Source organism: Pan paniscus, chromosome 9 (genome assembly GCF_029289425.2).
Source record: "Pan paniscus chromosome 9, NHGRI_mPanPan1-v2.0_pri, whole genome shotgun sequence".
In the NCBI taxonomy this organism is placed as follows: Eukaryota; Metazoa; Chordata; class Mammalia; order Primates; family Hominidae; genus Pan; species Pan paniscus.
In genome coordinates this window covers 20,644,268-20,670,057 of record NC_073258.2, presented here as the reverse complement: position 1 = coordinate 20,670,057, position 25,790 = coordinate 20,644,268, and the positions used below count along the sequence as shown (strand labels likewise).

The following is a 25,790-nucleotide window of genomic DNA, read 5'->3' as shown; positions in this document are numbered from 1 at the left end:
GCATGTGTTTATCAAAACTTGTAGAATAGCAGACTTAAAAAGATAAATTTCATTTTGGGAGGCTGAGGCAGGTGGATCGCTTGAGCTCAGGAGTTCGAGACCAGCCTGGGCAACGTGGTGAAACCCTGTCTACACACAAAAATATAAAAATTAGCCAGGGATGGTGACACATGCCTGGAGTCCCAGCTACTTAGCTACTTGGAGGGCTGAGGTGAGAGGACTGCTTGAACCTGGGAAGTCGAGGCTGCAGTGAGCCGAGATTGTGCCACTGCACTCCAGCCTGGGGGACAAAGTGAGACCCTGTCTCGAAATAAATAAATAAATAAGTAAATTTATTTATTTATTTATTTTACTGTATGTTAAGTTGTACCTTGGTTAATAAAAAGAAAAAAGGCTGGGCGTGGTGGCTCACGCCTGTAATCCCAGCACTTTGGGAGGCTGAGGCGGGTGGATCACGAGGTCAGGAGATCGAGACCATCCTGGCTAACACGGTGAAACCCCGTTGCTACTAAAAATACAAAAAAATTAGCTGGGCGTGGTGGCGGGCGCCTATAGTCCCAGCTACTCCAGAGGCTGAGGCAGGAGAATGGCGTGAACCTGGGAGGCGGAGCTTGCAGTGAGCGGGGATCGTGCCACTGCACTCCAGCCTGGGCAACAGAGCAAGACTCCGTCTCAAAAAATAAAAATAAAAAAAAAAAAAGAAAAATTAAAAAAAAAGGAAAAAGAAAAAAATGGCCTGTAATCTCAGCACTTTGGGAGGCCGAGGCGAGTGGATTGCTTGAGCTCAGGAGTTAAAGACCAGCCTGGGCAACATGGCAAAACCCTGTCTCTACCAAAAATACAAAAACTTTGCCAGGCATGGTGGTGAGTGCCTGTGGTTTCAGCTACTTGGGGGGCTGAGGTGGGAGGATCGCTTGAGCCAGGGAGGTGGAGGTTGCAGTGGGCCGAGATCATGCCACTGCACTTCAGCCTGGGTGACAGAGTGAGACCCCATCTCAAAAAAAAAACAAAAACAAAAACAAAAATAAACAAAGAAAAAAGATAGCAACAGTGTTTAACTCATAAATGAATCCATGCTGATAGGGCTGATGGAATTAGAAAATCATCATTTAACAACTGCTCTTCCAGGCAAGAATCATCAGTGATTCTAAAAAAACTACCAGATGTAAGTTTGTTGTGTGGTGACACATGCCTATAATCCCAGCTACTCAGGAGGCTGAGGCAGGAGGATTGCTTGAGTCTAGGAGTCTGAGGTTGAACGGAGCTATGACTGTGCCACTGCACTACAGCCTGGGCATCAGAGCAAGACCCTGTCTCTAAAGATAATAATATTAAAAAATAAAAATAAAAAATTTGGTGACAAACGGGGTATTTATATAGTCTCAAAGTACAGCTCCACAAGATATGTATTAATTACAAAGGGAAAAATAGTTAACTTTTTGTGGAGAAACCAGGCAAATACTACCTTTAACCAAGTGAAAAAATTTAGTATCACAAGCTAGGATATATACAAATCATTTGCCTCCTGATATGACACACTGAGTAGGATACAACATTACTTCTGTGGAATTTCTGGCAAAAATGCCTAATGTGAATCTAGTCATGAGGAAACATTAGGTAAATTTAAGGTCATTCTACAAAAAATTGCCTAGTACTCTTTCAATGTCAAAGTTATGAAAAGACAAAGATTGTCAAATCATTCCATTTTAAAGGAGACTAAAAACACATGAGAAATAAATACAACTCATAAACCCAGCTTGTCTGCTGGACCAAGAAAAGTTTTCTTTTGCTATGTAGAACATTAGTGGTATAACTGGTGAAAATGCAGTAAGATATATAGACTAGATAACACATCACCAATGTTAACTTACTAATTCTATAATTGTACTGTTATTTAAGAGAATGTCTTAGTTTTTTGAAAATATACATCGAAATATTTAGTGGTAAAGGGAAATTATGACTGTAACCTTCTCTCAAAATGGGTTGGAAAACATTTTTCTGTCACTTTCTGTAAAATCTGAGATTTCAAAATAAAAAGTAAAATGTGTGATAAATAACGTAATATAGGTATACACTCAGTGCCTCAGTGCTCATAAAAATGGAGAAAAGGAAAAAACAAATTCTTCTTTGCACAAGTTAAGGATTACTTTCCAGAGGCAATGAAACTGGAGCTGAGTCTTGAGTAATTATTAGTTCCTTGGGGGAGAAACAGGGCTAAGGGAATTCTAAAGAGAAAGAGCATAAGCCGAAGCACAGGAAGCATGAAGGAGATAATGCGATCAAAAGATTCTGGACAGCTTAGTGTGTTAGGCTGGAACCCTTGGCCATGTGTGGAAGGGAGTAGCGGAGACTATCGCTGACGATGAGACTCGAGTAGTGGGCTGGGGCCAGACTATAAAGAGTTTTGCAGGCCAGACAAAGGCACTCAGACTACTGCAGTGAAGGGAGGCAGTGAAGGTTTTCAAGCTGCAGTGATAAAATACATGTTTTTATTTTTAAATATTTAAATATTTATTTATCTATTTGAGATGGAGCTTCGCTCTTGTCGCCCAGGCTGGAGTGCAATGGCGCGGTGTCAGCTCACTGTAACCTCTGCCTTCCAGGTTCAAGTGATTCTCCTGCCTCAGCGTCTTGAGTAGCTGGGATTACAGGCGTGTGCCACCACGCCCAGTTAATTTTTAAATTTTTAGTACAGACGGGTTTCACCATGTTGGTCAGGCTGGTCTCGAACTTCTGACCTCACGTGATCCACCCACCTCGGCCTCCCAAAGTATTGGGATTACAGGCGTGAGCCACTGTGCCCGGCCAAAATAAGTGATTTTAGAAAGACAACTTGCAGTAGCATTATGGAAAATCAATCAGGTTTGCCTAAATAAGGGTGATAGAATCAAGAAGTATTATTGAAGGCAGAACTGACAAATTGCTGATCAACTGAAGTACGAAGAGAAACAAAGAACAATGATGAGCTGTTTTACATATTTTAAGCCTGAGTCATGCAGAATATTCAGAGAATAATGTCCAGACAGAATTTGGAAACCTGGGAGATTTTCCCAATAAAAGTATATGGAAGTAAAAATCACAAAATTCATCAACTTATTTTTTCATTATCATCTTATCTTCAGATGCCTCTTGAATATGCCAAACACCTTTTCTTGCTACCTCTTGATTTTTTCAATTTATTTAGCAGAACTATGTCTTTAAGCCCAATTAAAATATTAGTTGTATGGTTCAATCTGCTTGTGCTCATAAACTGAGGAAGGAACTATGGGAATTCTGGCTTTCAAACAGTAGAAGTCACCTACCTGAGTTAACTTGGGTGTATAAGCTTCCATTTCTTGTCTAATACTTTGAAAAGAATTAATAATGTCCTGACTTGTTGCATACTGTAGTGACTGGATTGGAGTTGGACCATGATAATACCTGCAGGTTAGCAAAGAAGAAATTACTAATCACACACAGTAAAGATGCTCAACATTTGTCTTTGCAACATTTTAGCAGTCAGTACTAAGTTCCCCTCAAGGCAAGAAACGATAAGTAAAGAGATTTCAATAAAATAATTTAATTCCCATAAGGGCAATAAGAAAGCAATAGCAGAAAGATCCACATTTATTGTCATGGGTTTGATCATTTTTGCTTCCTGAGAAGCCTAAATTTTAAACAAAAAAGGATATTGTACTTTGATGGTGACGAACTGATTAAAACATGAGTGCTATACTTGTAGGATATATTTTGGACTGAATTGTTACATAGCTATTCTGCTTAATATTGACCAAACTTACCTATCTGACTTCTTGAGGTTTAGTGCAATCGTTTTTACAGAATTATTTTTCCCCAAGTCTTCATATTCAATGGACTCTTGTAATTTCGCCTATAATTATTAACACAGTACTTTTTATTTTGTCACAACTTTCTCTTACACAATAAACATGACTGAAAAAACAAAACTGTACAGAGGGTAAAAAATGAAGTCTTCCCACCATGAGCTTCTCTTCCTAGAGATGACTGTCCTACAAATGGTTGAACCAATTTTCTCAACAACTACTTAAGAATACTAGTTTTCTTACACTCTGACCACATGAAGTATTATTGAACTTTTTACTTTTGCCAATCTGGTAGGTGAAAGTTTACATTTTATTATTTTTTCCCCAAATGAATGATCTGTTATGCTCTCCACTGTTTTTATATTGGGTACTTTTTAAAAAATAAGACTTTTAAATATTAAGGAAACAGTCTTTTACATGTTGTAAATACTTTATCTTCCAGTTTGGTGTTTTTTTGTTTTGTTTTGTTTTAATTATAAAAAAATCCATCTCCTCGGCAGGTGCCTGTAATCCCAGCTACTTGGGAGGCTGAGGCAGGAGAATCGCTTGAACCCGGGAGGCAGAGGTTGCAGTGAGCTGAGATCACGCCACTGCGCTCCAGCCTGGGCGACAAGTGAGACTTCATCAAAAACAAAAAACAAAAAATTCCGCCTCTTTGCCTGCTTTTTGCTTATACATCTGTGGCTTAAAAAAATTTTTTTTTTCTAGGCACGTATCACCACCTCCCCAGCCGAACTCAGTCTCCTAAATTGCGGAGATTACAGACACATGCTACCATGCTCAGCTTCCGGCTTAATTTTTGCTTAATCTTGGATCCACTCAGAATTTATTTTGGATTAGGAGTAAAATAGGGAATCTAAGTTTCTTTTAACAAAATTATCAATCAGTGCTTCTAACACCATTTGTAAAATAATTTACCTTTTCCCACTGATTTTTAAAATGTCATGTGTATCATACATATGCTTAATTCCTCCATGTATTTGGGTTTACTTCTGGACTCTTTTAGTAATTTTATTCATTAATTTTATTAATCTGTTACCCCCTGTGCTATTAACAACCTGCTTAAATTTTTACAGCCTTGTAATAATAAAAACATATTACTTATGAAAGATACATGATCTATGTAAACATTTGTGCAAATCAGCCTTGAAATATTTCATCCTCTACAAAGCTATGAAATTCATCTGGTCAACTCTTATTGACTACCAAGACTAGAATCAGAACATTCAGGTTATTAACTATACCTCAAAAAACGTCAATCTGAAAACTTAACGTTTTAAATTGCTCCAGCTTTAAGATTCTAAATAGTCCCTTTATGGTACAGGAACAAATCTGACCTCACATGAGGTCACAAATCTGACCTCAATCTGAAAACTTAACGTTTTAAATTGCTCCAGCTTTAAGATTCTAAATAGTCCCTTTATGGTACAGGAACAAATCTGACCTCAGAGAAACACATCCTTACCTAGACTCAGCCTGACTTCTTTTTTTTTTAACTACTTTCTCAACTCTATACCTTTCAGCCAACTTCAAGGATTACTGATGTCTTCATGATTTTTGACATATGTCAAGCTTATCTCTACTCCTGCTGTTGCCTTACCTATGACATGTCCCTACCCAAGCTCCCGTAACAATCCAAATCCTAAACTTATGCCAAGGCCTTGTTAGGTCACCTGACTTTCACACTTAAATGAAAGCTCCATCAAGGTAGGGACTCTGTCTGCTATTAATTCTGAATCTCTCATTCTACAAGTGAGAGAATCTATAAATTGTAACCCTTTATAGAATAAACAGCAGTCAACCACTGACTTGGAAGAATAGTTAGAGCCAGCATTTACTACTGAATACTGATAGCCCCTGACTTACAATGGTTTGACTTGGAATTTTTCAACTTTATGACGGTGTCAAAGTGATTCACATTCAGTAGAGAAACCATATTTTGAGTACCTATACATTGTTTTTCACTTTCAGTATTCAATGAGTTACATGAGATATTCAACATTTTATTAGAAAATACACTTTATAGTAGGTAATACTGCCCAACTACAGGCTAAGCTAAGTGTTTGGAACACGTTTAAAGTAGGATAGGCTAAACTATGTGTTCCATACATTAGGTGTATTCAATGCATTTTTGATTTACAGTATTTGCAACTTATGAGTTTATTGGGATGTAGCCCCATTTAAGTCGAGAAGCATCTGTATTGTAAAAATTCACACAAATAAATAAATTTCTTTTTTATTTTTTCTTTGAGATGGAGTCTTGCTCTGTCATCCAGGCTGGAGTGCAGGGACGCGATCCCAGCTCACTGCGAACTCCGCCTGCCAGGTTCAAGTGATTTTGCTGCCTCAGCCTCCCAAGTAGCTGGAATTACAGGCGCACGTCACCATGCCTGGCTAATTTCTGTATTTTTAGTAGAGACAGGGTTTCACCATGCTGGCCAGGCTGGTCTAGAAATTCTGACCTCAAGTGATCCACCCACCTTGGACTCCCAAAGTGCTGGGATTACAGGTGTGAGCCACGGCTCCTGGCCAAGAAATTTCTGATAACTTGTTCACCACCAAGAATCAAGGGTACTCAGTGCAACAGTATACAAAGAAAGTATCACTTAATAGATTTCTTCTCTAACTTCTCTATAACTTATTATTAGCTTTGCTTTAGTTCAAAAAAGAAATACCTCACTGGCTTTATTAATTTTATAGGTAATAATACATGCCTGTAAAAACATTAAGTTACTGAAATAGGCTGGCACAGTGGCTCATGCCTGTAACCCCAGCACTTTGGGAGGCTGAGATGGGCGGATCACATGAGGCCAGGAGTTCAACACCAGCCTGGCCAATATGGCAAAATTCCGTCTCTACTAAAAATACAAAAATTAGCTAGGTATGGTGGTGCACGCCTGTAATCCCAGCTACTCCGGAGGCTGAGGCAGAAGAATTGCTTGAATCCAGGAGGCAGACGTTGCAGTGAGCCGAGATTGCAGTGAGCTGAGATTGCACCACTGCACTCCAGCCTGGGTGACAGAGCAAGACTCTGTCTCAAAAAAAACAATAACAACAACAAAAACATTAAATTACTGAAATAAATGAAAGAAATTAAGACTTACCCATAATCCCTTTATTGAAAGACAACCGTTTAGCATATTAATTTGAAGGCCCTTTTAAAGCTCACAAACTATTTTTTTTGTGTGTAAAACTGTACTGTACAATCTGTTCAGTGAACTCTTTAATGCAATATTATCATTAATGCTTTCAAAATAATGAACAGTTGCATCAATCTCTATTGTATTAATGCAACACAGATAACAGAATCCTTGCTACTGTCTTTATTATGATACTGTAATGAATATTTCTATCTAAATCTTAGTATACATCTTTCTTAAGAAATAAATGTCCACAAGTAGAACTAAGGGTGTAAAGCTTTAAACACTTAATACACATTGCCTGACTGCTCTCTAAGAAAGCTTTATCATAATTAGGAAGGGAGGTACAAAATAGCGTGGCAAAGTTGCAGGAGAAGAATAAACACACAAGCAGCTAATTCTGTCCATCCTTCTCCACACCCTCAAATGATTTCTTCAATATTTAATGAGAAGACACTTTCAGCTCTGAAATGCTAGGTTTAACATGAGGGCCAATTCACTTTCTTTGAAAAATCATATACATGAAACTTCGGTTTTTCTGCCATATTGCCTCTGTTGAATGAAGATTTTATTCCCAGAGAACAAAATCACATATAAGAACAATCTGTATGTATGTGTACATGTGAGGAAAACAAACAAACAAACAAACAAAAAACAATAAAAATGGCTAACAGGCTAGAGTCAATGGAAAGTTAGCTGGCAAGCCAAAGCTGGGGAAATATTCTTTGTAATGCTATACATTTTAAGCCAAATGCTTAACATCTTAGTTAGAAGAACTGAGTCACATGAAATAAGCGTATACAGTACTTGCAGTCACATAAAGTATTTGGAGAAACTTGAGCCCCAAATGGTTCATATTTTTTTGCCCATACCCTTTTGACTGCTGGCTGAAAGCAGTCTGCATCTCCGGAATGTCCATCCATGTTGCTGGGCTCACTATTTTGTTCATTTTGTGCTTCTCTTAAAATAAAGGGGAAAAAAAGTTAACGTTAGAAACCACAAGCAAAACAACACCACAACTCCATCTGGATATCCTGAAAAGCCCAGTTACTGCACCTCTGCATTTATACTTAACTGTTTTCTGAGTCCAGCTGCCAGGACCATGGCACTGTGATGGTTAAATCTCTTGATGATGGCAGCATTACTATTCTCTTTTATGGATTTAGAATTGGAAGCAGATGGCACAGAGGAAATGCCATAGCCCTGTGAGAAATAATATATTAAAAATTTTTTTAAAAGGTTCTGCTTTTCTTATTATAAGACACGCTTAGCTGAAAAAATTTGTTGGATGATGGGACTTTTATTACTTCTCACGAACATTAAATATTTATGAACAAACATTTAAAAACAAGTGACATATGCACATAAAAGATTAACAAATAGCACTAACTCGTTTTAGCATTACAAAATACATCTTAAACTGAATTTCTCTCTCTTTTTGAGATGAAGTCCCGCTCTGTTGCTCAGGCTGGAGTGCAACCTTCGCCTCCTGCATTCAAGTGATTCTCTTGCCTCAGCCTCCTGAGAAGCTGGGATTACAGGCGCCTGCCACCACGCCCGGCTAATATTTTGTATTTTTAGTAGAGATGGGGTTTCACCATGCTGGTCAGACTGGTCTTGAACTCCTGACCTCAAGTGATCCGCCCACCTTGGCCTCCCAAAGTGCTGGGATTACAGGTGTGAGCCACCGTGCGTGGTCTGCATTTCTCTTTTAAAGAACAATTTGGACCTAGTTATCAAAACGTTAAATAAAAGCAATACAGTCAGGACACCTGTAATCCCAGCACTCTGGGAGGCCAAGGTGGGCGAGTCACCTGAGGTCAGGAGTTCAAAACTAGCCCGGCCAACATGGTGAAACCTCATCTCTATCAAAAATACAAAAATTAGCCAGGTGTGGTGGCACACACCTGTAATCCCAGCTGTTGGGGAGACTGAGTGAGGCAGGAGAATCACTTGAACCCAGGAGGCAGAGGTGGCAGTGAGCTGAGATTGCACCACTGCACTCCAGCCTGGGTGACAGAGTGAGACTGTCTCAAAAAAAAAAAAAAAAAAGTAAATAAAAAGAATAGAATATAGTGAGAAAAACACAGACTATGGATTCAGAAAGATAAAGAGTCAAATTCTTTTTCTAACATTAATCTAGGCAAGATAAACTTTTCCAAGCTCTATAAAGTAGGATAAAAGAGAATAAAATGAGATTATATTTTAAAACATGTATTGAGTGCACGCTACTTGCTAGACCATGTAGATACAAAATTGATTAAGACCCCATGCCATAGGAGCTTAAATACTAGTTAGTGGGAAGCTGGGCTGGAGAGAATTACTAATCAATCCTACTGGAGAAGAGGGTTCGAAAAAGGCTCACAGAGAACCATAAGATAAACTGGTGCTTGCCAAGTAGATCCGGGAGACAATAACATTTCAGGGAGAGGAAACTGCTTAAACAAAGGCAAAGAGGCACTGTGGTCCTGATTATTTGGGAGGTTGAGGCAGAAGAACTGTTGAGCCGAAGAGTTCAAGTCCAGCCTGGCAACATAGTGAGACCTTGTCTCTATTTAAAAATAAAACAAAACACAAGCAAAGCAGCAATGTAGTACATATTGTGTCATGAGACTGTATATGGTTCAATACACTAATAACGGTGGTCCAGGAATTGGTGAGGCTAAAAAGGTGAAAGAAAGATCATGAGACTCATATGGGCCAGGTGTGGTGGCTTACGCCTGTAATCCCAACACTTTGGGAGGCCGAGGCGGGTGGATCACAAGGTCAGGAGATCGAGGCCATCCTGGCTAACACGGTGAAATCCTTTCCGTACTAAAAATACAAAAAATTAGCCGGGCGAGGTGGCGGACACCTGTAGTCCCAGCTACTCGGGAGGCTGAGGCAGGAGAATGGCATGAACCCCGGGGGGTGCTACTGCACTCTAGCCTGGGTGACAGCAAGACTCCGTCTCAAAAAAAAAAAAAAAAAAAAAAAAAAAAGACTCATATGTGCTGGGTGTGGTGGCTCACGCCTGTAATCCCACCACTTTGGGAGGCTGAGGTGGGTGGGTCACCTGAGGTTGGGAATTCAAGACCAGTCTGGTCGTGGTGAAACCCTGTACTAAAAATACAAAAATTAGCTGGGCGTGGTGTGTGCCTATGATCCCACCTACTCAGGAAGCTGAGGGAGGAGAATTGCTTGAACTCGGGAGGCAGAGATTGCATTGAGCTGAGATCACGCCACTGAACTCCAGCCTGGGCAAAACGGCACGACTCCATCTCAAAAAAAAAAAAAAAAAAAGATCCATATGCTGTTCATCAATGTATCAAATAATTACTAAGTGATTATTACTACATGACATGCGCTAGGAACAGGCCAATAAACAGAACAAAGTCAGCTTCATGAAGATTACACTCTGAGAGGAGTGTGAATGGAATTATCCAGTAAAACAAGGTAAACACAATTTTTTTTGAAAGTGGAAAATGTCATTGAATAAAACAGAGGGTAACATGATGAAGTGACTGAATTTGTGGGTGGTTAGAGAAAGCTTCTCTGAAGCAAGCAACTTTTTAATTTTTAATTTTTAAATTTTTATTTTTATTTTTTTTTGAGACAGGTTCTCGCTCTGTTGCCCAGGCTGGAGTGCAGTGGTGCAATCGCAGTTCACTGCAGCCTTGACCTCCTGGGCTCAAGTGATCCTCCTGCCTTAGCCTCCCGAGTAGCTGGGACTGCAAGTGTATACCACTATGCCCAGCTAATTTTTAAATTAAAAAAAAAAAAAAAGTTTAGAGATGTGGTCTCACAATGGACTCAAACGATCCTCCCACCTCAGCCTCCCAAAGTGCTAGGATTAAAGGCATGAGTCACCCCACCTGGCGAGAAATGACATTAGAACAGGTATCTAAAGATAGGCAGAAGCTGGTTAGGGAACAAGCAGGTAGAAGATCAGTTAAGTGCATAGGCCCTGAGGTAGAAAAAGCGTGGCATGGAAGTGAATGGTCATTATGTCTAAAGCATGAATGAGTAGAAGTGGCCCCATCTGAGAAGTATGCAGGAGCCAAATCTAGCAGTCTTGTAGGAGTTTTGATTTTATTCTAAGCTCAGTGAGAAGATAATGAAGAGATTCACATAGGGGATTATTAGGATCTGATTTATATTATAATCCTTTTTTTTTTTTTTTTTGAGACAGTCTCACTCTGTCACTCAGGCAGGAGTGCAGTGGCGCAATCTTAGCTCACTGCAGCCTCTGCCTCCCTGGTTCCAGCGACTCTCCTGCCTCAGCCTCCTGGGTAGCTGGAATTACAGGCATGTGCCGCCAGGCCCGGCTAATTTTTGTATTTTTAGTGGAGATGGGGTTTCACCATGTTGGCCAGGCTGGTCTCAAACTCCTGGCCTCAGGTGATCCACCCGCCTTGGCGTCCCAAAGTGCTCGATCACAGGCACGAGCCACCACGCCCGGCCTATATTATAATTATTACTGCTAGGGGAGAATAAACTATAAAAGACAAGATAGCAAAAATAAAGGTTAGAAGGCTAAGGCAAGCAAACAGGCCAAAGATGATGATACCGTAAACACGAAAGGGTGTAAGCGTTTGTGTGGATCCCACAGATGAGAGGTGTATTGTACGAGGCTTGCTGATACACTGAATGCTGTATCAGGAGGAAAACATGGCTGGCTGCAATGGTTCACGCCTGTAATCTCAGCACTTTAAGAGGCTGAGGTGGAAAAATAGCTGGAGCCCAGGAGTTCAGACCAGCCTGGGCAATATAGGGAGACCCTATCTCTACAAAAAATAAAATTAGCCGGGTGTGGTAGCCTGTGCTACAGTCCCAGCTACTCAGGAGCCTAAGGCAGATTGCTTGAGCCCAAGAGGTCAAGATTGCAGTGAGCCATGATTGTGCCACTGCACTCCAGCCTGGGCAACAGAGTGAGCCCCTGTCATAAAAAAGAAGAGGAAGAATCAAGGAGACTCGCCGACTCCCAGGTTTTTGGCTTGAGCAAATTGTAATGCTTTTTACTAAGAGAGGGAATACCCATGGAGATACGTTTATGAGGATGGGAATCAAAGATTCCATTTTACATGTGAAGTTGAGATGTCTTTGAAATACCTGAGAGGAGATGTCAAGTAGGCAGCTAGAGCTCTGCAGTCAAAGACAGACTATGGTTATTCAGGATTCATCATTACGTAACAAGAATGTTTTTATTTTTATTTTTACTCCCTCCCCTGTTCCCCATATCTAGTAAAGCAATGGAATAGAGAGAATGCATTCAGGAGGCCATAGATCATAGCCTGTGATAGTTACTATAACCAGAAGATTGAGAAGGGAAGAAGGAACACCAAATGAAAAATGGCATCAACCAATATTTGTAGTAAAAAGATTGGTTATATAAATGTTGATATACCCATACCAATGGAATACTGTGCAGGCATCTAAAAATACAGATAACAACAATAATGCCTATTACCTACTACTTATTACGCACTAGGCTCTTTTAACTCATAGAAATCCTATAAGGCAAGTACTATTAGCCTCACTAAGGAAAAAAAAAACAAAAACAAAAAAACTGGGCTTGGGCCGGGCACAGTGGCTCACATCTGTAATCCCTGCACTTTGGGAGGCCGAGGTGGGTGGACCACTTGAGGTCAGGAGTTCGAGATCAGCCCGGCCAACATGATGAAACCCCGCCTGTACTAAAAATACAAAAATTAGCCTGGTGTGGTGGCATGTGCCTGTGATCTCCGCTACTCGGGAGCCTGAGGCAGGAGAATCGCTTGAACCCAGGAGGTAGAGGTTGCAGTGAGCCGAGCTCAGGCCACTGTACTCCAGCCTGGGCAACAGAGTGAGATCCCATCTCAAAAAACAGAACAAAACAAAACAAAACAAAAACCAAACAGGGCCTAGAAATGTTAGAAGATATCAGGATCTAAGTCAGCTAGTTTGGTTTTAAAGTCTATGTTTTAAACTATGGGATAGTTTATACAGATATTGATACTAAACAGAAGATAAAGTTACAAATGTACATGTACAATATGCCATCATGTTTAAAGAAAAAAAAAGCACTAAAAAAGTCTTCCTTTCATAGTAAGTTGTAAGTCTAAGCGCCACTAAGCTTTATTTTCTCAGGATAATTAAAGAGGGCCATGTTTGTATAGATTCTTCTTCACTTCTGAAAGGGTGATGTCCTGAAAAACTCACCATATGATCAAAGTATAAATTGAAAATACACTGGCTGGGCGCGGTGGCTCATGACTGTAATCCCAGCACTTTGGGAGGCCAAGGTGGGCAGATCACCTGAGGTAAGGAGTTTGAGACCAGCCTGGTCAACGTGGCAAAACCCCGTCTCTACTAAAAATACAAAAATTAGCTGGGTGTGGTGGCACGTGCCTGTAATTCCAGCTACTTGGGAGGCTGAGGCAGGAGAATGGCTTTAACTTGGGAGGCAGAGGTTGCAGTGAGCCAAGATTGCGCCACTGCACTCCAGCCTGGGCAACAGAGTGAAACTCTTTCTCAAAAAAAAAAAAAAGAGACAGAAAAAGAAGAAAAATAAGAGCAAGAAAATGAAAACTCAGAGTAAAGGGAATAACTGAGGAAGACAAGTTCTGGCCTAGAAGACAGAGGCAGTGATAAAATTATCCTTGATCACAACAGGAGCCATCTCTTTCTCTGCAAGTAGATAAATCTGTAGGTCTGGGGTCATGATGCTGAGGTAGGTAGGTCATATATGATGGCCTACTTGCTGAAACATTGGGGTTGGCATGGTATAAGGGTCATGAGAGTGCTTAAGGTTTGGCAGATAGTAAGCAATCAACAAATGTTTGTTATCTTCCTTATTTATTAATTTATCCATATTTCTTTAGATTAAATGTTAGCTAGAGCATAAAGCTGAACTCATCACATTAAGCCTTTATTATTACTAGAGAACTGCGGATAAGGGAGCTAGAAATTTATTTTTAAAAGGTTTCAGCAACTCACACAGGAATTTCATTTCTTCTAGGCAATTTTAATGGCAAACAACGCTATTTCAAAGCACTTCCGATAAATCACTTCAAGTAACAGTATTTTGCTTATTTGACATTCTCACAAGTGGAATAGGTCTACTACGCTTAAGACAATGTTGAAGACTAGGAAAAGACTCTTTTCTCTCAAAACTTCTTTTATTGCTTCTTACCTCATCTAATGGTTTATCTTCCAAAGCTGTTAAATCTAGTAGTGGGTTTTTCACTCCTAATGAAACCATTGTTTTTAGGCCTAGAAAACCAACAAAATAAAAAGTTCAGCATGTCTTATCTGTCTCAGAAATTAACACCTATAATGTCCAGAGGGTGGCAAGTTAAATACCAGTGTCTATCAGAGATAAACAGTTACCTTTTTCATCTATTTTGGCACATTCTGCAAAGAGATCCTTTGACCCTGTATTCAGCCGATCCCTGTGAAAATAATGGGACTGGAAAAAACGTGTCCAGAATTCCTTCTCTGTCATGTTGTGGGGAACATTTTCTGCATATTTCATTTTTACTGTGGAAAAAAACCCACAAGTATTATATAGTGAATTTCCATTTTTAAAACCTCTCAAATTAGGTAACTGAAATACAAATAGCAAAATCTAGACCATAAAGCTCTCAACTCTACATACTATATGTTATAATCTAATTATAAATATGAAGGGTAACTTGAGAGATTAGGTGAGGTATGACCTCTATAAATCTTACAAATTACAAACAAAACCTTATTTGCACCAAAAGAATAAGGTTTTGAAGTTTTAGTAGAAATACCAAGAATCTCAGGAGTCAGAGCTGAGTCTGCTTGTTTGCTCATTTATATATTTGCACTCTCAATCCAAGGCACTGTGTTAGCTTGTGGGGTAATAATGATCTCAATATCCACTGGACTGTCAGCTCAGCACTCCAGCGGCTTACACACTAGCAAGCATAGAGTTCAACAGCATTGTTTGCTGAGCTCTGAGTTTAAAATTCCAGGTCTGCCACTTTCTATCTGTGTGACCCTGAGCAAATTACTTAATCTTTCTGTACCCTGGTTTCCTCATCTGTAAAATGAGGGTCATAACAGTACCTCTACTTCATAGGTTTACGTGATGATTAAATCAGTTACTATAGAAAAAGAACTTAGAAAAGTGTCTGGCACATAATAAACACTACACAATTATGTTACCATCAGAAAGATACAAAAGAGCCAGATGCTGTGGCTCAAGCCTGTAATCTCAGCACTTTGGGAGGCTGAGGCGGGCAGATCACTTGAGGTCAGGAATTCAAGACCAGCCTGGCCAACAGGGTGAAACCCCATCTCTACAAAAAATACAAAAAGTAGCTTGGCGTGGTGGCACGTGCCTGTAGTCCCAGCTACTTGGGAGGCGGAGGCAGTAGAATCACTTGAGCCTGGGAGGCGGAGGTTGCAGTGAGCCAAGATCGCGCCACTGCACTCCAGCCTGGTTGACAGAGCAAGACTCTGTCTCAATTAAAAAAAAAAAAAGAGAGATAGGGTCTTGTTTTGTTGCCCAGGCTAGTCTTGAACCCCTTGCTTCAAGGGATCCTCTTGCCTCAGCCTCCTGAAGTGTTGGGATTACAGGCGTGAGCCACTGGGACTGGCCAGGATTTCATAGAGGTGGCAAGGAGGTGAGGCTTGAGCTGAGTCCTGAGAGAGAGATTCCTAAGGGACTAAAGGGGTAAGAGTGGGGAAGAGGGAAGCGAGAACAGAATACAGCTTAAGAGAGTACTGCTTAGTCAGAAGAATGACTGACACACTGGCTCTCACCCTTGTCTACACATAATAAATCACTGAGGCTGGGGTCAAGGAATCTATACTTTTAGGATGGCATCTGCATGGGAAGTAATTTGTGGGTTAGGACGGTCACTCTGGATGCAGAATGAAGAATGATCTGAGTTAGTAGTACAGACAGACTCGAATGGCAGTCATATTAGTGAACTGATGACAACATATTATTTACTGAGCCCCTAGTATCTACCATATGTCAGGCACTGGGTAAAAAGTACTTTACATAATTTATTGCACTTGATCAGGAATCTGAAGCTTTTTGTTTTTCACTGATATACTATAGAATATATCCATATATTTTAACCATCTGAAAGAACTGATTCTTCTTACCTGCTGGATAGGTCCTAAATATGGACTCAATGATATCAGAGGTTAAATTATATCTCAGACCGTTACAGCCATCAGTTTGGGGCCGGACATCAGCCTAAAACAAAGCCCATACACACATACACGTTAGAGCATCAGGGAGATGGCTCAGGTCCCAGTGGACACTGGACAAAGGTGGAAAAAAAAATTTCTGAACTAACTGCAGAGACAGAGAAAGTCCCTCACCTTCACTTTTTGCACAGAGGCAGGACTCAAAAAAGCCTGACTGGTTTCTCACGGTCTTAAGTGACCTATAAAATCTGCTCCTTTGGAAGTCTAATATGGTCAAATAGGCATGTTTAAGTATGAAGGCAGAGAGGCAGTGGAGCTTTAAGATAAAACTTGTATAGTCATAAAGATCACTACAAACCTTGGTTAGTAAATAATTAAATTAACATTAACTGACTGACTTCTTTGGGAAAGGCCTTATTAATTCACTTCACTAATAAACATCCAAAAAAGATACCAAACATACAAATAGTATTCAAAATTTTGTTGAATGTGTTAATACTATTCTGGTTCCACTAGAATACCAACTGACTGAATTCCATTCCATAATTCCACAGATAAGGTATTCCCAATTGTTCTAATATAGTTCACAAATCTTACATTTTCTATAATATGGTCATGATACATTTAACCTTGTATTGTAAGTAAAATATGGCAAAGGTTTAAAAAGGCACCAGAAAGCCCTACATTTGAAAATATTTGAAAAAGTAAGTATTAGTCCAAACTCTGAAAGAGTCATTTTCAAATTCCATTTGACTACCAGCATGCTAGGGTCAAGTCCAAAGGCCAAGAAAACATAACTGGTAAAAAGAAATATAAATTTAAAAAAAATTATATGTATTTTAAAAACATTTTGGAAGAGGGCTGAGTGTGATAGCTCATACTTGTAATCCCAGAGCTTTGGGAGGCTAAGATGGGAGGAACTCTTGAGGCCAGGGATTTGAGACCAGCCTGGGAAATACAAAAAGAGCTGCCCCCCGCCCTATAAAAATAAGAAAATTTAGCCAGGCAAGGTGGTGCACACCTTTAGTCCCAGCTACTTGAGAGGCTGAAGCAGGAGGATCGCTTAAGCCCAGGAGTTTGAGGCTGCAGGGAGCTATCACTGTGCCACTGCACTCCAGTCTGGGTGACAGAGTGAGACAGAGTTGTTGTTAAAAACAAACAAACAAACATAATAATAATAGTTCAATAATAGTGAAGAATACCATGGATACTCAATTTTCCATTACTTTCCTTTAAGGAAATGCTAAGTTTTACAAAAGGAATAATGGTCTTAAGACACATATTGGGGTTTGAATTTTTATTTTCTTCAGAAATCTAGAAGGCTCACATACCAGAAATGCAGCAGAAATGCCAACATCCTGCTTATGATTGGATGTGGAAGAACTATCTGTTGCATTCACATTTAAACGATTGGCCCAGAATTCCTCAGCACTGATCACTTGACTCACAACAAGGTCTTTATAAAGCTGAAACAAAACAGGATCTTCTTGCAGCATTCTGTAAAGCAGAATATACCGAATATAACTGAACTTCTAGAATAAAACACCATGTAGGTACATTTTAAAAAGATTTTGGCAACACAAAACATTGAAACACACAACTTTTATTTTGTGATGTTTGAGCAGCAGAGGTCCTTCAGTTCACTTTTCAGTAATTAAGAGCAAAATACCCCACATTTTTGGAGGAACAAATGAAGTGGTGATAAATGGAGGTAGGTGTAAAGGAAAGATTAAACCCTTTGAGGACATGGGTTTGATCTTATTCATCTCTGTATCCCAGTGATTCAAAGATCACCATGTCTGCAGTGTACTGTCTGTTGGTATCTGAAAATGCTCAAGTCCGTTAGATAAAATGGTGTATTTACATACAACCTATACATATCCTCCCATATACTTAAATCTTATATTATAAATCTTATAATAATAACTATTTATAATATCAAATGCAAGGTAAATAGTTATATTTTTATTTGTATTATGTTTAATTATTGTACTGTTATTTTTTTCCCAAGTACTTCTGATCCAAAGTTGGTTGAATCTGTGGATGTAGAACTCCTGGATATGGAAGGCTGAATGTATTCTCTTTCACATACAGAAGTAAATGGGCAGAAAAGGAGGTATGCTTGAAATTTTCCAGCAATAAAGTTTTTTTTTTCTTTTTTGAGATGGAGTCTTGCTCTGTCACCCAGGCTAGGGTGCACTGGCATGATCTCAGCTCACTGCAGCCTTTGCCTCCCAGATTCATGTGATTCTCCTGCCTCAGCCTCCCAAGTTGCTGGATTACAGGTATGCGCCACTACACCCAGCTAATTTTTGTATACATAGATATGTATTTTTTTCAGTAGACGTGGAGTTTCACCATGTTGGCTGGGTTGGTCTTGAACTTCTGACTTCAAGTGATCCACCCACCTCAGCCTCGAAAAGTGCTGAGACTACAGGCATGAGCCATTATGCCCCGCCTTCAGCAATGGATTTTTCATGGCGCTAAGCATGCACAGATATAAGCACTGCTGGCCTGAAAGATATTGGTGATGGAATAATTCATAAGGAAATTGTGGCCAGGTGTGGCGGTTCACACCTGTTATCCCAGCACTTTGGAAGGCCCAGGCAGGCAGATCACTTGAGGTCAGGAGTTTGAGACCAGCCTGGCCAACGTGGTGAAACCCTGTATTAAAAATAGAAAAATTGGCCAAGTGTGGTGGCGTGTGCCTGTGATACCAGATACTTGGGAGGCTGAGGCAGGAGAGCTGCTTGAACCCAGGAGGTGGAGGTTGCAGTGAGCTGAGATCACGCCACTGCACTCCAGCCTGGGCAACAGAGCAAGATTCTGTCTCAAAAAAAAAAAAAAAAAAAAAAAAACTCATTATTTTACATACTGTCTCACTTTTTCAGTGTGAATTATTTTAGGTTTCTTGTTCATAAGCATACTTCCAATGGCTTAGCATCTTCTCTGTGACAGAGAACTGGGAAAAGAAATTAAGGAACTTCAGCACCTTCCAATCCCGGTTCTGCTCCTAAGCAGATGTTAAGCATGATGCAGTTAATTCAGCTTCTGGGTTTGCACATTCTCATTTCCCAAAGTCAAACAAGCAGTAAGATTTTAAAGCTGAAAACTAAACACCAAGGTAAAGACACTAGAGCCCATATTTTCCTACATTACAGTATCATAGCAAAAGTGAGGATAGGTGGCCGGGCGTGGTGGCTCATACCTGTAATCCCAGCACTTTGGGAGGCTGAGGTGGGTGGATCACTGGAGGTCAGGAAGTTCGAGACCAGCCTGACTAACATGGTGAAACCCCGTCTCTACTAAAATTACAAAAATTAGCCGGGCATGGTGGCACATGCCTGTAGTCCCAGCTACTCGGGAGGCTGAGACAGGAGAATTGCTTGAAACTGGGAGGTGGAGGTTGCAGTGAGCCAAGATTGTGCCACTGCACTCCAGCCTGGGCGACAGAGCGAAACTCCGTCTCAAAAAAATCCAAAAACAAACAAACAAAAAACCACCACCACCAAAACCAACAAACCAACAAACAAAACAAAAACAAAAACAAAAACGACAACAACAAAAAACCAAAACCGAAAAAACGTCGGGATAGCTAACAAGCTATTACCATACTAGGAGACTATAGAGAACCCAGTATCTCTTTCAAAAGGCTATTCTTTTCCTCCCACCTGTTCTTCTCTTCCAGTTCTTTATTTGCTTTCCTCTTGAATTTGGGCAGCAGCTGCTGAAGAAGGTCTTTTACTGCATCTCGCTCTTTCACTGCTGTGCTTTCATTGGAAAAATGGAAGTTAGTTGTGTCCCCTGCATGTAGGACCAGCTGAAGCTGAATTTTAGCTTTTCCTTCTGGACTAATTTTCTGGCCTAAAAAGAAGCATGAGGGCAGTTAGATGATGACACTCACACTGTGGGAATAACCATACAGTAAGTTACTTCTCCCAAGATGATTCAGGATTCCTTTGGGCTTTAACTGCCCTATTCCAATACTGATGCTTTTGTAGAATGCACTCTTCTTAAATGATCCCATACAACCAGAGCATGCTCATCAAACTCACTAACACTCTGCTTCCTTCTTTGGTACTCCTGTCATGCAGCACTTCTCACCCACTGCTACTACCTCCAGATATTAATGGGCTTTTGTTACCATTCAACTAGGGCAGGGCAGACCTCTTTAAAGCTTCCTGAATGTATTTTAAACAAACTGCCCCAAATCAACATTATCATTAATAAAAAATGACCTATCATGATCCAAAAGACTGCAAAATGCGGCCCATGGCATTTCTTTTTGCAAGGGAAATATGTAATTTTATATTCGAGAAATCTGGTGTCACCACTTTAATAAAGTTATCAAACTTAGCCTCATTAAAAGTGAGACAACCTGACACTATATGCTTTCTGAGGTGATGGAACAGGAAGTGAATGTCACTATGTATGTTATTACTCTTGCACAAAATGTTTAAGCTGAATATATTCAAGCCTTTAAATCTGATTTTTAGCTTATAAAAAATACAGGTATACAGGAATAAATTAAAACCTTGAGGAGACAATCAGAAATATTCAGAATGTTTGATATTTGACAAGGCTATACCCTGAAAGGGACTAAAGAAATGACAACTACAGGAACCTAGATTGGATACCGTTTTTAAAAAAAAAAAAAAAAAAAAAAAAAAAAACCACAACTATAAACATTATTGAGACAACCAATGGAAATGTAACAATGGCTATTTTTTATTAAAATGTTTTCAGTGTGATAATGGTATTACAAGCAATAAAAGTGCACACACAAATAATAAAGCAAATATGGCAAAATAATAACTAATATCTAGGTGGGGCATATTACATAGGTTTTCACTGTATCATTCTTTAAAATTTTCTGTAACTTTGTCAGCTATGATAAGAACTAAATCAATTTTAATTGCTTCTTTCAGATGTGGGCATTCCTTCAAATATTCAACTTGAAACTATTCTGGTGCAAATCTAGTTTTGGGTATGCACTGCTTTCACCAATAACTGAGAAGAATTGTAGAGAAATTGGAGATGGGCATACTGTTTATTGTACACTGTGGTTATCACAATGTGCGTGTGTATTACACAAAGCTATGGGGCTAGCTTCCCATTTGAGAGAGATGCTAATACTGCTAATTTATAAGTCTATTGTTACAGAAATGTTAGTAGCTAAGGCTATTAGCTAGTAACAGAAATTTGTAGGGCATTCTCTCAGAAATATATGTCTTTTTTTGAGAAGGAGTCTCGCACCCAAGCTGGAGTGCAGTGGCGCGATCTTGGCTCACTGCAAGCTCCGCCTCTTGAGTTCACGCCATTCTCCTGCCTCAGGCTCCCGAGGAGCTGGGACTACAGGCGCCGGCCACCATGCCCAGAGAATTTTTTTGTATTTTTAGTAGAGATGGAGTTTCATTGTGTTAGCCAGGATGGTCTCGATCTCCTGACCTTGTGATCCGCCCACCTCGGCCTCCCAAAGTGCTGGGATTACAGGCGTGAGCCACCGCGCCCGGCCCTTAATTTTTGTATTTTTAGTAGAAATGGGGTTCCACCATGTTGACCAGGCTGGTCTCAAACTTCTGATCTCAGGTGATCCACTCGCCTTGGCCTCTCAAACTTCTGGGATTACAGGTGTGAGCCATTGCGCCTAGCACATGCCTGAAATTTATAAAAAGAGATTCCACCACCTACATTCACTATAAGGTTGAGTCTTCTCAACAGAAGATGGCCACATAAGCAAAGATCAGACAACTTGCCTAACTGGTACAATTTTAGTGAAGGAAAATCTGGCATCATCTATCAGCATTTTAAATGCATAAACCTGGCTAAGCATGGTGGTGCATGCCTATAATATAATCCCAGAACTTTGAGAGGATGAGGCAGGAGTGTTGCTTGAGGCCAGGAGTTTGAGACCAGCCTGGGCAACACAGCAAGACTCTGTCCTTACCAACAATAACACAAAAAAACACATCAACTATTAAACAGGAAATTCTTTGCAGAAATGTATCCTACACATACAACCTTGAAATGATATTAGTGCAAACACTGCAATAAAAAAATTCTGGAAACTTCCTAAGTGTCCAACCACAGAGGGCTGGTTAAATACATGATTGTATATTCATTTAGTGGAGTATTATGCAACTCTTAAAGTGTGTGGAGATCTATATGTCAGGTAGATTTACATATTATATGTAAACCTGTACCTGTTCTGTTATTAAGTGAAAAGGTCAGGTTATAAAACAGTATATATTCAGTGACCCCATTTTGTAATTATTTCTACATGGTTGATTTTTTGATATAAAATAAAGATTTATATAATCTTTTTACAAAATTACTAGCAACTATGACATACAAATACATCAGAACTTAGTATAGCTGACTTACATTTAATATCTGCATACATATGGCTGATTGTAAATCTATCTTTGCCTTCAGGTGCCCAAGCAATTCTTTCTGCCATGAGGTACAGAGCTCCATCCTGCTTCTTTTGACGCACTTTCTTTACAATCAGCAAAACTTCTTCAGATGAGGTTGCCATGGTGGCTAGAAGGTGCTAAGAGAGAAAAAAAAGATGAAGAAAAAAACTATTCCACACATCAATTAGGGTTGAATTTGTTGACTTCTAGAGTCCCTTTCAAATATAAAATCTAAACTGTAGGAAATTAACGGGGAAGAAGAAAGTCTCTTTTCTCATTCAAAGTTGAAGATAAAGTTGCATGGCATCATTCCTCTACAATTAAATTTCATTTTGCTCATACCACAGGTGTAAATTTATACAATACTTATATGCTAATGAGTATTATTAATTTATTTTCCTCAGTTATATTCTTATACACACAATTTGAAAATGTGTAGTCTTTCATACAGTCTATATTTACAATTGTAAAACTGTAGAATTACAGTCATATTTATTATTTAGTTCAAATTTGTTTCAATTGAAACTAAAGTCTGCAAGATTTGTGGGGACTTCCCAGAACCATTCCCAGAGCTGAAACCACACCAAAGTTTCCTGATTTCTGGTCTGTTTCTTCTGTACAAATAAAACTGAGAGAACTAAATATTTAACACTTCACATGCTAATTTCTTATCTTTTAACATTCAAATGTCTTCAACTGCTCTCCACGTCTTGGCCATGATTCATTGGTATAATGCCTAACTAGTTACCTAAGAAAGAGTCTGGTCCCTCCACCTCCATCCCCTGCCTCTGAGAATCTTAAATGCCCAACCCAAATCCTCCAGGCTTGTGTGTGGCTGTCTGGACTCAGTGAGAAAAACTGCTGACTGATGGTGCTGTCTGCCATGGGCCAGGATGGGGGAAGTTGTGGCACCAATGCCACATATATGCCATTTCTGGTGAAGTTATGACTTTAGTTTTCATCCCCAGAGGAATGGCCAAAATATAATTTAACAATTACGTTTGCCCTGGGCAAATAAGTGAAGCTTTACTGCAACATTTTTCTGAGGGTTAAAACTAACGAAAACAGGCCAAGTGATGTGGCTTACACCTGTAACCCCTGCAATTTGGGAGGCCAAGGCAGGAGGTATCACTTGAGCCCAAGAGTTTGAGATCAGCCTTGTCAACAAAGTGAGACCCCGTCTGTACAAAAAATAGGTCTAATTACTTTGGGGGCCAAAGGGGGAGAATTGCTTGAGCCCAGGAGTTTGAGGCGGCAGTGAGCTATAATCACCACACCGTACTCCAACCTGGGTGACTGAGTGAGACCTGTGTCTCTAAACAAATAAAATGGGAACAATGAAATACTGGATCTGCCATTAGTTCTCCAAAATAATTGAGAACTTCTATTTGAACATAATGGGAAAATAAGTATTAGGAAGGGGAGTACGGCAGGGATTAAAAACAATAGAAATCAGAAATTCTTGTAATAAAGTTACAAAAAAAAAAAAACCCCAAAAAAACTACTTAAACCATCACCTCTTTTTTTTTGAGACGGAGTTTCACTTTTGTTGCCCAGGCTGGAATGCAATGGTGTGATCTCAGCTCACCACAACCTTCGCCTCCTGGGTTCAAGTGATTCTCCTGCCTCAGCCTCCCGAGCAGCTGGGATTACAGGCATGTGCCACCACGCCTGGCTATTTTTGTATTTTTAGTAGAGACGGGGTTTCTCCATGTTGGTCAGGCTGGTCTCGAACTCTTGACCTCAGGTGATCCACCCGCCTTGGCCTCCCAAAGTGCTGGGATTACAGGTGTGAGCCACTGCGCCCAGCAAACCAACACCTCTTAAGATTAATAAATATGGCTGGGCACGGTGGCTCCTGTCTATAATCCCAGCACTTTGGGAGGCTGTGGCAGGTGGATCACTTGAGCTCAGGAGCTCGAGACCAGTCTGGGCAACATGGTGAAACCCATTCCCACAAAAAATACAAAAATTAGCCGGGCAAAAGGATGTGCTCCTGCAGTCCCACCTACTTGGAATGCTGAAGCGGGAGAATCAGGAGAATCGCTTGAGCCCAGGAGGCAGAGGCTGCAGTGAGGTGAGATCGCAACATTGTACTCCAGCCTGGGGATGAAAGTGAAACCCTGCCTCAAAACAAAACAAAACAAACCACTGGATTAAAACAATTATTACTTCTTATTCGCTCAAACAATGAGTTAGAAATAAAAAATACAGGGAAAAAAGTGAAACCTTACTTTCTCTGAAGTTGATTATCTCAAGTATGAGTAGTCAGATACCCCTTTTATAGGTCTTTACAGGCTATTCTATCCCGAGAACAGAAAGGAAATAGGTCAATGTGAATACATTTATCCAACAAATCTGTACTGAGCCAAGGAGCCTGGGGACTATCCAAAGATGAACGTCTGTTGATTTCTGCTTTCAAAGATCTTCCAGGGCAGTGAGCAAGTGTGTATATGTGTGCTATTTGTTAGTGTATACTAATTAGAATGTGTGTAGACTCCTAATTAGGGAAAAGGAGTCAGGCTGGTGGGAGCAGGGGAAAGCAAAAAGAAAAAGCAGATAAGCTACAAGTCAGCCTTTCTTCATGGTCCAGGACACATAGCCCTCCCGTGCAAATAATTCACAGTCTTCCTGTGCCCCACTTATCACCAAAACCTCAGCGGATAGAAAAATGCAAGTTAGCTCACTGCAGCCTTGGTGTTAGCAGTACTTCATGTAGCCCTCTTCAGCAAAAGTACAATCCTATAAAATCCCCAGGAAGCTTTTGTCTCCTTGCAGTCAGCTCTCCGCTTGCTAATCTGCACGTTGCTTTCTTGCAACATATTTTCCTACTTTCTCTAACAAATCTGCCTTTCTTTACCTACAACTGTCTTGGTGAATTCTTTTTATTACTGGTGCCACCAGCTTCAGACAGTTGCTACCCACGACATGAAGTCCCAAAAGGGACACAAAAATGTTCCAAGTTAGGACTCAAGAGGCAGTTTCTTCACTCAGAAAGCCATGAGAAATGTTTGCCACAGAATTTTTAAAAAGCCATTTAAAAAAACTAAGATATAATTAACAAACCAACAAATACATAGGTCTTAGGCATTCTGTTCGATGCGTTTTGACTATAGTACACACCCATTTACAGTTACCCAAAATGAGAGACAGAACATTTCAGTCACCCTTGAACATTCCCTCATGTTTCCTTCAGGTCAATCTCTTTTCCCCAACCTCTAGCAACTACTCTGATTTCTATCACCACAGATTAGTTTTTA

At 40.0% G+C, this 25,790-nt stretch overlaps 1 protein-coding gene across 9 annotated transcripts in view; it reads right to left on the bottom strand.

Moving 5' to 3' along the window:
* GTF2H1 (general transcription factor IIH subunit 1) overlaps positions 1-25,790 on the bottom strand; it is a 44,679-nt gene that overhangs the window by 11,219 nt on the left and 7,670 nt on the right. For 3 of the 9 annotated variants that reach the window (XM_055094225.2, XM_055094224.2, XM_008971500.5), the window contains 11 exons: positions 24,543-24,653; positions 22,499-22,667; positions 19,786-19,978; positions 17,446-17,611; positions 16,067-16,160; positions 14,312-14,461; positions 14,115-14,194; positions 8,037-8,164; positions 7,834-7,921; positions 3,780-3,868; positions 3,303-3,420 (listed from right to left, as the gene is read on the bottom strand). In XM_055094225.2, the coding sequence (XP_054950200.1) occupies positions 3,303-3,420; positions 3,780-3,868; positions 7,834-7,921; positions 8,037-8,164; positions 14,115-14,194; positions 14,312-14,461; positions 16,067-16,160; positions 17,446-17,611; positions 19,786-19,978; positions 22,499-22,667; positions 24,543-24,653 (1,386 nt within the window). Of the gene's footprint in view, positions 1-3,302; positions 3,421-3,779; positions 3,869-7,833; positions 7,922-8,036; positions 8,165-12,052; positions 12,086-14,114; positions 14,195-14,311; positions 14,462-16,066; positions 16,161-17,445; positions 17,612-19,785; positions 19,979-22,498; positions 22,668-24,542; positions 24,658-25,790 lie in introns of all 9 variants that reach the window. The other 6 variants (XM_063608123.1, XM_055094229.2, XM_014346715.5 and 3 more) reach the window with 4 other exon arrangements.